General features: G+C 47.0%; 1 protein-coding gene across 3 annotated transcripts in view; it reads right to left on the reverse strand.

Moving 5' to 3' along the window:
- LOC110510397 (uncharacterized protein KIAA0930 homolog) overlaps positions 1-14,362 on the reverse strand; it is an 80,642-nt gene that overhangs the window by 23,618 nt on the left and 42,662 nt on the right. For all 3 annotated transcript variants that reach the window (XM_036945494.1, XM_036945495.1, XM_036945493.1), the window contains one exon: positions 3,217-3,321. In XM_036945494.1, coding sequence (XP_036801389.1) covers positions 3,217-3,321 — 105 coding nt within the window. The remainder of the gene's footprint in view (positions 1-3,216; positions 3,322-14,362) is intronic.

The following is a 14,362-nucleotide window of genomic DNA, read 5'->3' on the forward strand; positions in this document are numbered from 1 at the left end:
GTGTAAAGCCAAACTGGAATTCATAGGCAGCCAAACTGGAATACACAGACAGCCAAACTGGAATACACAGACAGCCAAACTGGAATACATAGACAGCCAAACTGGCCTACATAGACAGCCAAACTGGAATACATAGACAGCCAAACTGGCCTACACAGACAGCCAAACTGGAATACATAGACAGCCAAACTGGCCTACACAGACAGCCAAACTGGAATACATAGACAGCCAAACTGGCACACATAGACAGCCAAACTGGCCTACATAGACAGCCAAACTGGCCTACATAGACAGCCAAACTGGCCTACACAGACAGCCAAACTGGCCTACACAGACAGCCAAACTGGCCTACATAGAAAGCCAAACTGGCCTACACAGACAGCCAAACTGGCCTACACAGACAGCCAAACTGGAATACATAGACAGCCAAACATAGACAGCCAAACTGGCCTACATAGACAGCCAAACTGGCCTACATAGACAGCCAAACTGGCCTACATAGACAGCCAAACTGGCCTACATAGACAGCCAAACTGGCCTACATAGACAGCCAAACTGGCCTACATAGACAGCCAAACTGGCCTACATAGACAGCCAAACTGGCCTACATAGACACCGTGTCAGTTTCCAGTTGGGGGAAGATCATTTTTCACCATAAAAAATGCCCTTTATAAGAAAGCATTACACGCAGAAACACTTTTGATACCAGTTGTTTCCCACTAATTAATTGCATTTTGGAACAGTTCGTGCTCATAGCCTCCTGCCAGGTGCATTGCTGCCATTTTGGAACATTTCGTGCTCATAGCCTCCTGCCGGGTGCATTGCTGCCATTTTGGAACAGTTCGTGCTCATAGCCTCCTGCCGGGGGGCATTGCTGCCATTTTGGAACAGTTCGTGCTCATAGCCTCCTGCCGGGGGGCATTGCTGCCATTTTGGAACAGTTCGTGCTCATAGCCTCCTGCCGGGGGGCATTGCTGCCATTTTGGAACAGTTCGTGCTCATAGCCTCCTGCCAGGTGCATTGCTGCCATTTTGGAACATTTCGTGCTCATAGCCTCCTGCCGGGTGCATTGCTGCCATTTTGGAACAGTTCGTGCTCATAGCCTCCTGCCGGGTGCATTGCTGCCATTTTGGAACAGTTCGTGCTCATAGCCTCCTGCCGGGTGCATTGCTGCCATTTTGGAACAGTTCGTGCTCATAGCCTCCTGCCGGGGGGCATTGCTGCCATTTTGGAACAGTTCGTGCTCATAGCCTCCTGCCAGGTGCATTGCTGCCATTTTGGAACAGTTCGTGCTCATAGCCTCCTGCCGGGTGCATTGCTGCCATTTTGGAACAGTTCGTGCTCATAGCCTCCTGCCAGGTGCATTGCTGCCATTTTGGAACAGTTCGTGCTCATAGCCTCCTGCCAGGTGCATTGCTGCCATTTTGGAACAGTTCGTGCTCATAGCCTCCTGCCGGGTGCATTGCTGCCATTTTGGAACATTTCGTGCTCATAGCCTCCTGCCGGGTGCATTGCTGCGCTTATATGGACAAAAAGCTGAATAGTTTATCAACATTTTCAGTGGAACGGTCTGATCTGTTGTATCAGCCTTTTTGATGCTAGTGGTAATTTGGGATCTATTATATTCCACAACTGTCCCAGACTAATGTTCGGAATATTTATTTCATACACAGAATATAATTAGGTCAACTTTTGTACTAATGGGGAATAGTAACTTGACATAGGCTAGTTCTTTTGTTGTTCGTTAGGCCTACTCATCTCATTGGCTGACGAAAAGGTTCAAAGAAAATGTGGACAGTTCTTCCGACATCGTCCATATAAGGAGGCGCTCAACTGCGTGCGTCCCTGATGTGGCTGTCTTCACTTGTAGCCTGTGAGAAGGACCCAAGATGGCTGCTAGAAGGACCCAAGATGGCTGCTAGAAGGACCCAAGATGGCTGCTAGAAGGACCCAAGATGGCTGCTAGAAGGACCCAAGATGGCTGCTAGAAGGACCCAAGATGGCTGCTAGAAGGACCCGATCACGTGACGGGCAATGGCTAATAAAAATGTGGATATCTGAGAGAGCCATGTGAGTGGGTCGGCCTGGTTAGTACTGGGACGGGAGACAGCCTGTTCAGGGTCGGCCTGGTTAGTACTAGGACGGGAGACAGCCTGTTCAGGGTCGGGCCTGGTTAGTACTGGGACGGCCTGTTCAGGGTCGGGCCTGGTTAGTACTCGGACGGGAGACAACCTGTTCAGGGTCGGGCCTGGATAGTACTGGGACAACCTGTTCAGGGTTGGGCCTGGTTAGTACTGGGACAGGAGACAACCTGTTCAGGGGCGGGCCAGGTTAGTACTGGGACGGGAGACAACCTGTTCAGGGTCGGGCCTGGTTAGTACTGGGACGGGAGACAACCTGTTCAGGGTCGGGCCTGGTTAGTACTGGGACAGGAGACAACCTGTTCAGGGTCGGGCCTGGTTAGTACCGGGACAGGAGACAGCCTGTTCAGGGTCGGGCCTGGTTAGTACCGGGACGGGAGACAACCTGTTCAGGGTCGGGCCTGGTTAGTACTGGGACGGGAGACAACCTGTTCAGGGTCGGGCCTGGTTAGTACCGGGACAGGAGACAGCCTGTTCAGGGTCGGGCCTGGTTAGTACTGGGACAAGAGAGACAACCTGTTCAGGGTCGGGCCTGGTTAGTACTGGGACGGGAGGCAACCTGTTCAGGGTCGGGCCTGGTTAGTACTGGGACAACCTGTTCAGGGTCGGGCCTGGTTAGTACTGGGACGGGAGACAGCCTGTTCAGGGTCGGGCCTGGTTAGTACTGGGACGGGAGACAGCCTGTTCAGGGTCGGGCCTGGTTAGTACTGGGACGGCCTGTTCAGGGTCGGGCCTGGTTAGTACTGGGACGGCCTGTTCAGAGTCGGGCCAGGTTAGTACTGGGACGGGAGACAACCTGTTCAGGGTCGGGCCTGGTTAGTACTGGGACGGGAGACAACCTGTTCAGGGTCGGGCCTGGTTAGTACTGGGACAGGAGACAGCCTGTTCAGGGTCGGGCCTGGTTAGTACTGGGACGGGAGACAACCTGTTCAGGGTCGGGCCTGGTTAGTACTGGAACGGGAGACAGCCTGTTCAGGGTCGGGCCTGGTTAGTACTGGGACGGCCTGTTCAGGGTCGGGCCTGGTTAGTACTGGGACAGGAGACAGCCTGGGAATGAGCATGTTGTCATACCAACCTTCATTAAGATCAGATTCAGGTAAACACTCTCCTCCCAGTCGATGTCAGGTTCTCCTAAACCTGGAAGCTTCTTAGAGTCTCTCCTGTACACCTCCACATCTACCTGGAATATAGAGAGATATATTATAGAATCATATCCACATCTACCTGGAATATACAGAGATATATTATAGAATCATATCCACATCTACCTGGAATATACAGAGATATATACATTATAGAATCATATCCACATCTACCTGGAATATACAGAGATATATTATAGAATCATATCCACATCCACCTGGAATATACAGAGATATATACATTATAGAATCATATCCACATCTACCAGGAATATACAGAGATATATTATAGAATCATATCCACATCTACCTGGAATATAGAGAGATATATTATAGAATCATATCCACATCTACCTGGAATATACAGAGATATATTATAGAATCATATCCACATCTACCTGGAATATACAGAGATATATTATAGAATCATATCCACATCTACCTGGAATATACAGAGATATATTATAGAATCATATCCACATCTACCTGGAATATACAGAGATATATTATAGAATCATATCCACATCTACCTGGAATATACAGAGATATATTATAGAATCATATCCACATCTACCTGGAATATACAGAGATATATTATAGAATCATATCCACATCTACCTGGAATATACAGAGATATATTATAGAATCATATCCACATCTACCTGGAATATACAGAGATATATTATAGAATCATATCCACATCTACCAGGAATATACAGAGATATATTATAGAATCATATCCACATCTACCTGGAATATACAGAGATATATTATAGAATCATATCCACATCTACCTGGAATATAGAGAGATATATTATAGAATCATATCCACATCTACCTGGAATATACAGAGATATATTATAGAATCATATCCACATCTACCTGGAATATACAGAGATATATTATAGAATCATATCCACATCTACCAGGAATATAGAGATATATTATAGAATCATATCCACATCTACCAGGAATATAGAGATATATTATAGAATCATATCCACATCTACCTGGAATATACAGAGATATATTATAGAATCATATCCACATCTACCTGGAATATACAGAGATATATTATAGAATCATATCCACATCTACCTGGAATATACAGAGATATATTATAGAATCATATCCACATCTACCTGGAATATACAGAGATATATTATAGAATCATATCCACATCTACCAGGAATATACAGAGATATATTATAGAATCATATCCACAGCTACCAGGAATACAGAGATATATACGTTATAGAATCATATCCACATCTACCTGGAATATACAGAGATATATTATAGAATCATATCCACATCTACCTGGAATATACAGAGATATATTATAGAATCATATCCACATCTACCAGGAATACAGAGATATATACGTTATAGAATCATATCCACATCTACCTGGAATATACAGAGATATATTATAGAATCATATCCACATCTACCTGGAATATACAGAGATATATTATAGAATCATATCCACATCTACCTGGAATATACAGAGATATATTATAGAATCATATCCACATCTACCTGGAATATACAGAGATATATTATAGAATCATATCCACATCTACCTGGAATATAGAGAGATATATTATAGAATCATATCCACATCTACCTGGAATATACAGAGATATATTATAGAATCATATCCACATCTACCTGGAATATACAGAGATATATTATAGAATCATATCCACATCTACCTGGAATACAGAGATATATTATAGAATCATATCCACATCTACCTGGAATATACAGAGATATATTATAGAATCATATCCACATCTACCTGGAATATACAGAGATATACATTATAGAATCATATCCACATCTACCAGGAATATACAGAGATATATTATAGAATCATATCCACATCTACCTGGAATATACAGAGATATATTATAGAATCATATCCACATCTACCTGGAATATACAGAGATATATTATAGAATCATATCCACATCTACCAGGAATATACAGAGATATATTATAGAATCATATCCACATCTACCTGGAATATACAGAGATATATTATAGAATCATATCCACATCTACCTGGAATATACAGAGATATATTATAGAATCATATCCACATCTACCTGGAATATACAGAGATATATTATAGAATCATATCCACATCTACCTGGAATATACAGAGATATATTATAGAATCATATCCACATCTACCTGGAATATACAGAGATATATTATAGAATCATATCCACATCTACCAGGAATATACAGAGATATATTATAGAATCATATCCACATCTACCAGGAATACAGAGATATATTATAGAATCATATCCACATCTACCTGGAATATACAGAGATATATTATAGAATCATATCCACATCTACCTGGAATATACAGAGATATATTATAGAATCATATCCACATCTACCTGGAATATACAGAGATATATTATAGAATCATATCCACATCTACCTGGAATATACAGAGATATATTATAGAATCATATCCACATCTACCTGGAATATACAGAGATATATTATAGAATCATATCCACATCTACCTGGAATATACAGAGATATATTATAGAATCATATCCACATCTACCAGGAATATACAGAGATATATTATAGAATCATATCCACATCTACCTGGAATATAGAGAGATATATTATAGAATCATATCCACATCTACCTGGAATATAGAGAGATATATTATAGAATCATATCCACATCTACCTGGAATATACAGAGATATATTATAGAATCATATCCACATCTACCTGGAATATACAGAGATATATATATTATAGAATCATATCCACATCTACCTGGAATATACAGAGATATATTATAGAATCATATCCACATCTACCTGGAATATAGAGAGATATATTATAGAATCATATCCACATCTACCTGGAATACAGAGATATATTATAGAATCATATCCACATCTACCTGGAATATACAGAGATACATTATAGAATCATATCCACATCTACCTGGAATATAGAGAGATATATTATAGAATCATATCCACATCTACCTGGAATATACAGAGATATATTATAGAATCATATCCACATCTACCTGGAATATACAGAGATATATTATAGAATCATATCCACATCTACCTGGAATATACAGAGATATATTATAGAATCATATCCACATCTACCTGGAATATACAGAGATATATTATAGAATCATATCCACATCTACCTGGAATATACAGAGATATATTATAGAATCATATCCACATCTACCTGGAATATACAGAGATATATTATAGAATCATATCCACATCTACCTGGAATATACAGAGATATATTATAGAATCATATCCACATCTACCTGGAATATACAGAGATATATTATAGAATCATATCCACATCTACCTGGAATATAGAGAGATATATTATAGAATCATATCCACATCTACCTGGAATATAGAGATATATTATAGAATCATATCCACATCTACCTGGAATATAGAGAGATATATTATAGAATCATATCCACATCTACCTGGAATACAGAGAGATATTATAGAATCATATCCACATCTACCTGGAATATACAGAGATATATTATAGAATCATATCCACATCTACCTGGAATATAGAGAGATATATTATAGAATCATATCCACATCTACCTGGAATACAGAGAGATATTATAGAATCATATCCACATCTACCTGGAATATAGAGATATATTATAGAATCATATCCACATCTACCTGGAATATACAGAGATATATTATAGAATCATATCCACATCTACCTGGAATATAGAGAGATATATTATAGAATCATATCCACATCTACCTGGAATACAGAGAGATATTATAGAATCATATCCACATCTACCTGGAATATAGAGATATATTATAGAATCATATCCACATCTACCTGGAATATAGAGAGATATACATTATAGAATCATATCCACATCTACCTGGAATATACAGAGATATATTATAGAATCATATCCACATCTACCTGGAATATACAGAGATATATTATAGAATCATATCCACATCTACCTGGAATATACAGAGATATATTATAGAATCATATCCACATCTACCTGGAATATACAGAGATATATTATAGAATCATATCCACATCTACCTGGAATATACAGAGATATATTATAGAATCATATCCACATCTACCTGGAATATACAGAGATATATTATAGAATCATATCCACATCTACCTGGAATATACAGAGATATATTATAGAATCATATCCACATCTACCAGGAATATACAGAGATATATACATTATAGAATCATATCCACATCTACCTGGAATACAGAGATATATTATAGAATCATATCCACATCTACCTGGAATATACAGAGATATATTATAGAATCATATCCACATCTACCTGGAATATACAGAGATATATTATAGAATCATATCCACATCTACCTGGAATATACAGAGATATATTATAGAATCATATCCACATCTACCTGGAATACAGAGATATATTATAGAATCATATCCACATCTACCTGGAATATACAGAGATATATTATAGAATCATATCCACATCTACCAGGAATATACAGAGATATATTATAGAATCATATCCACATCTACCTGGAATATACAGAGATATATTATAGAATCATATCCACATCTACCTGGAATATAGAGAGATATATTATAGAATCATATCCACATCTACCTGGAATATACAGAGATATATTATAGAATCATATCCACATCTACCTGGAATATACAGAGATATATTATAGAATCATATCCACATCTACCTGGAATATACAGAGATATATTATAGAATCATATCCACATCTACCTGGAATATACAGATATATTATAGAATCATATCCACATCTACCTGGAATATACAGAGATATATTATAGAATCATATCCACATCTACCAGGAATATAGAGAGATATATTATAGAATCATATCCACATCTACCTGGAATATACAGAGATATACATTATAGAATCATATCCACATCTACCTGGAATATACAGAGATATATACATTATAGAATCATATCCACATCTACCTGGAATATACAGAGATATATTATAGAATCATATCCACATCTACCTGGAATATACAGAGATATATTATAGAATCATATCCACATCTACCTGGAATATACAGAGATATATTATAGAATCATATCCACATCTACCTGGAATATACAGAGATATATTATAGAATCATATCCACATCTACCTGGAATATACAGAGATATATTATAGAATCATATCCACATCTACCTGGAATATACAGAGATATATTATAGAATCATATCCACATCTACCTGGAATATACAGAGATATATTATAGAATCATATCCACATCTACCTGGAATATACAGAGATATATTATAGAATCATATCCACATCTACCTGGAATATACAGACGTGACAATTACACTGAATTATCCCACCTACAATACACAACACCGCCCATCACTATTTGAACACTGTAGTCTCTTTGCTGCTGACTTCCAGTGTGATGATCATATAGTCTGGTTGTATAGAAATGTCCTGATGCAGCACACAGAGTGCAGGTTAAATCAACCCTGGCTATACTCCAGGACAGCTCCTTAGCTCAGCTACATCTCACCCTTCAACGACCCCCAGCCACATCTCACCCTTCAACGAACTCCGGCCCAGCCACATCTCACCCTTCAACGACCTCCGGCCCAGCCACATCTCACCCTTCAACGAACTCCGGCCCAGCCACATCTCACCCTTCAACGACCTCCGGCCCAGCCACATCTCACCCTTCAACGACCTCCGGCCCAGCCACATCTCACCCTTCAACGACCTCCGGCCCAGCCACATCTCACCCTTCAACGACCTCCGGCCCAGCCACATCTCACCCTTCAACGACCTCCGGCCCAGCCACATCTCACCCTTCAACGACCTCCGGCCCAGCCACATCTCACCCTTCAACGACCTCCGGCCCAGCCACATCTCACCCTTCAACGACCCCCGGCCCAGCCACATCTCACCCTTCAACGACCTCCGGCCCAGCCACATCTCACCCTTCAACGACCTCCGGCCCAGCCACATCTCACCCTTCAACGACCTCCGGCCCAGCCACATCTCACCCTTCAACGACCTCCGGCCCAGCCACATCTCACCCTTCAACGACCTCCGGCCCAGCCACATCTCACCCTTCAACGACCTCCGGCCCAGCCACATCTCACCCTTCAACGACCTCCGGCCCAGCCACATCTCACCCTTCAACGACCTCCGGCCCAGCCACATCTCACCCTTCAACGACCTCCGGCCCAGCCACATCTCACCCTTCAACGACCTCCGGCCCAGCCACATCTCACCCTTCAACGACCTCCGGCCCAGCCACATCTCACCCTTCAACGACCTCCGACCCAGCCACATCTCACCCTTCAACGACCTCCGGCCCAGCCACATCTCACCCGTCAACGAACTCCGGCCCAGCCACATCTCACCCTTCAACAAACTCCGGCCCAGCCACATCTCACCCTTCAACGACCTCCGGCCCAGCCACATCTCACCCTTCAACAAACTCCGGCCCAGCCACATCTCACCCTTCAACGACCTCCGGCCCAGCCACATCTCACCCTTCAACGACCCCCAGCCACATCTCACCCTTCAACGACCTCCAGCCACATCTCACTCTTCAACGACCTCCGGCCCAGCCACATCTCACCCTTCAACGACCTCCGGCCCAGCCACATCTCATCCTTCAACGACCTCCGGCCCAGCCACATCTCGCCCTTCAACGAACTCCGGCCCAGCCACATCTCACCCTTCAACGACCCTCAGCCACATCTCACCTTTCAATGACCTCCAGCCCAGCCACATCTCACCCTTCAACGACCCCCAGCCACAGCTCACCCTTCAACGACCCCCAGCCACATCTCACCCTTCAACGACCCCCAGCCACATCTCACCCTTCAACGACCTCCGGCCCAGCCACATCTCACCCTTCAACGAACTCCGGCCCAGCCACATCTCACCCTTCAACGACCTCCGGCCCAGCCACATCTCACCCTTCAACGACCTCCGGCCCAGCCACATCTCACCCTTCAACGACCTCCGGCCCAGCCACATCTCACCCTTCAACGACCTCCGGCCCAGCCACATCTCACCCTTCAACGACCTCCGGCCCAGCCCCATCTCACCCTTCAACGACCTCCGGCCCAGCCACATCTCACCCTTCAACGAACTCCGGCCCAGCCACATCTCACCCTTCAACGAACTCCGGCCCAGCCACATCTCACCCTTCACCGAACTCCGGCCCAGCCACATCTCACCCTTCAACGAACTCCGGCCCAGCCACATCTCACCCTTCAACGACCTCCGGCCCAGCCACATCTCACCCTTCAACGACCTCCGGCCCAGCCACATCTCACCCTTCAACAACCCCCAGCCACATCTCACCCTTCAACGACCTCCAGCCACATTACACTCTTCAACGACCTCCGGCCCAGCCACATCTCACCCTTCAACGACCTCCGGCCCAGCCACATCTCACCCTTCAACGACCTCCGGCCCAGCCCCATCTCACCCTTCAACGACCTCCGGCCCAGCCACATCTCACCCTTCAACGACCTCCGGCCCAGCCACATCTCACCCTTCAACGACCCCCAGCCCAACCACATCTCACCCTTCAACAACCTCCAGCCACATCTCACCCTTCAACGACCTCCAGCCCAGCCACATCTCACCCTTCAACAACCTCCAGCCCAGCCACATCTCACCCTTCAACGACCTCCAGCCCAGCCACATCTCACCCTTCAACAACCTCCAGCCCAGCCACATCTTACCCTTCAACGACCCCCAGCCCAACCACATCTCACCTATTAACGACCTCCAGGCACATAAAACCCTTCAACGACCCACAGCCACATCTCACACTTCAACGATCCCCAGCCACATCTCACCCTTCAACGACCCCAAGCCACATCTCACCCTTCCACGACCCCCAGCCACATCTCACCCTTCAACGACCCCCAGCCACATCTCACCCTTCAACGACCCCCAGCCACATCTCACCCGTCAACGACCCCCAGCCACATCTCACCCTTCAACGACCCCCAGCCACATCTCACCCTTCAACGACCCCCAGCCACATCTCACCCGTCAACGACCCCCAGGACAGCCACATCTCACCCTTCAACGACCTCCAGCCCAACCACATCTCACCCTTCAACGACCTCCAGCCCAGCCACATCTCACCCTTCAACGGCCTCCAGCCCAGCCACATCTCACCCTTCAACGACCTCCAGCCCAGCCACATCTCACCCTTCAACGACCTCCAGCCCAGCCACATCTCACCCTTCAACGACCTCCAGCCCAGCCACATCTCACCCTTCAATGACCCCCAGCCACATCTCACCCTTCAACGACCCCCAGCCACATCTCACCCTTCAACGACCCCCAGCCACATCTCACCCTTCAACGACCCCCAGCCACATCTCACCCTTCAACGACCCCCAGGACAGCCACATCTTAACCTTCAACGACCCCCAGCTTAGCCACATCTCACCCTTCAACGACCCCCAACCACATCTCACCCTTCAACGACCTCCAGCCCAGCCACATCTCACCCTTCAAAGACCTCCAGCCCAGCCACATCTCACCCTTCAACGACCTCCAGCCCAGCCACATCTCACCCTTCAACGACCTCCAGCCCAGCCACATCTCACCCTTCAACGACCCCCAGCCACATCTCACCCTTCAACGACCCCCAGCCACATCTCACCCTTCAACGACCCCCAGCCACATCTCACCATTCAACGACCCCCAGCCCAGCCACATCTCACCCTTCAACGACCCCCAGCCCAGCCACATCTCACCCTTCAACGACACCCAGCCACATCTCACCCTTCAACAACCTCCAGCCCAGCCACATCTCACCCTTCAACGACCTCCGGCCCAGCCACATCTCATTCTTCAACGACCTCCGGCCCAGCCACATCTCACCCTTCAACGACCCCCAGCCACATCTCACCCTTCAACGACCCCCAGCCACATCTCACCCTTCAACGACCCCCAGCCACATCTCACCCTTCAACGACCCCCAGCCACATCTCACCCTTCAACGACCCCCAGGACAGCCACATCTTAACCTTCAACGACCCCCAGCTTAGCCACATCTCACCCTTCAACGACCCCCAACCACATCTCACCCTTCAACGACCTCCAGCCCAGCCACATCTCACCCTTCAAAGACCTCCAGCCCAGCCACATCTCACCCTTCAACGACCTCCAGCCCAGCCACATCTCACCATTCAACGACCCCCAGCCCAGCCACATCTCACCCTTCAACGACCCCCAGCCCAGCCACATCTCACCCTTCAACGACCCCCAGCCACATCTCACCATTCAACGACCCCCAGCCCAGCCACATCTCACCCTTCAACGACCCCCAGCCCAGCCACATCTCACCCTTCAACGACACCCAGCCACATCTCACCCTTCAACGACCCCAAGCCACATCTCACCCTTCAACGACCCCCAGCCACATCTCACCCTTCCACGACCCCCAGCCACATCTCACCCTTCAACGACCCCCAGCCACATCTCACCCTTCAACGACCTCCAGCCACATTACACTCTTCAACGACCTCCGGCCCAGCCACATCTCACCCTTCAACGACCTCCGGCCCAGCCACATCTCACCCTTCAACGACCTCCGGCCCAGCCCCATCTCACCCTTCAACGACCTCCGGCCCAGCCACATCTCACCCTTCAACGACCTCCGGCCCAGCCACATCTCACCCTTCAACGACCCCCAGCCCAACCACATCTCACCCTTCAACAACCTCCAGCCACATCTCACCCTTCAACGACCTCCAGCCCAGCCACATCTCACCCTTCAACAACCTCCAGCCCAGCCACATCTCACCCTTCAACGACCTCCAGCCCAGCCACATCTCACCCTTCAACAACCTCCAGCCCAGCCACATCTTACCCTTCAACGACCCCCAGCCCAACCACATCTCACCTATTAACGACCTCCAGGCACATAAAACCCTTCAACGACCCACAGCCACATCTCACACTTCAACGATCCCCAGCCACATCTCACCCTTCAACGACCCCAAGCCACATCTCACCCTTCCACGACCCCCAGCCACATCTCACCCTTCAACGACCCCCAGCCACATCTCACCCTTCAACGACCCCCAGCCACATCTCACCCGTCAACGACCCCCAGCCACATCTCACCCTTCAACGACCCCCAGCCACATCTCACCCTTCAACGACCCCCAGCCACATCTCACCCGTCAACGACCCCCAGGACAGCCACATCTCACCCTTCAACGACCTCCAGCCCAACCACATCTCACCCTTCAACGACCTCCAGCCCAGCCACATCTCACCCTTCAACGGCCTCCAGCCCAGCCACATCTCACCCTTCAACGACCTCCAGCCCAGCCACATCTCACCCTTCAACGACCTCCAGCCCAGCCACATCTCACCCTTCAACGACCTCCAGCCCAGCCACATCTCACCCTTCAATGACCCCCAGCCACATCTCACCCTTCAACGACCCCCAGCCACATCTCACCCTTCAACGACCCCCAGCCACATCTCACCCTTCAACGACCCCCAGCCACATCTCACCCTTCAACGACCCCCAGGACAGCCACATCTTAACCTTCAACGACCCCCAGCTTAGCCACATCTCACCCTTCAACGACCCCCAACCACATCTCACCCTTCAACGACCTCCAGCCCAGCCACATCTCACCCTTCAAAGACCTCCAGCCCAGCCACATCTCACCCTTCAACGACCTCCAGCCCAGCCACATCTCACCCTTCAACGACCTCCAGCCCAGCCACATCTCACCCTTCAACGACCCCCAGCCACATCTCACCCTTCAACGACCCCCAGCCACATCTCACCCTTCAACGACCCCCAGCCACATCTCACCATTCAACGACCCCCAGCCCAGCCACATCTCACCCTTCAACGACCCCCAGCCCAGCCACATCTCACCCTTCAACGACACCCAGCCACATCTCACCCTTCAACAACCTCCAGCCCAGCCACATCTCACCCTTCAACGACCTC

Source organism: Oncorhynchus mykiss, chromosome 15 (assembly GCF_013265735.2).
Source record: "Oncorhynchus mykiss isolate Arlee chromosome 15, USDA_OmykA_1.1, whole genome shotgun sequence".
Classification (NCBI taxonomy): domain Eukaryota; kingdom Metazoa; phylum Chordata; class Actinopteri; order Salmoniformes; family Salmonidae; genus Oncorhynchus; species Oncorhynchus mykiss.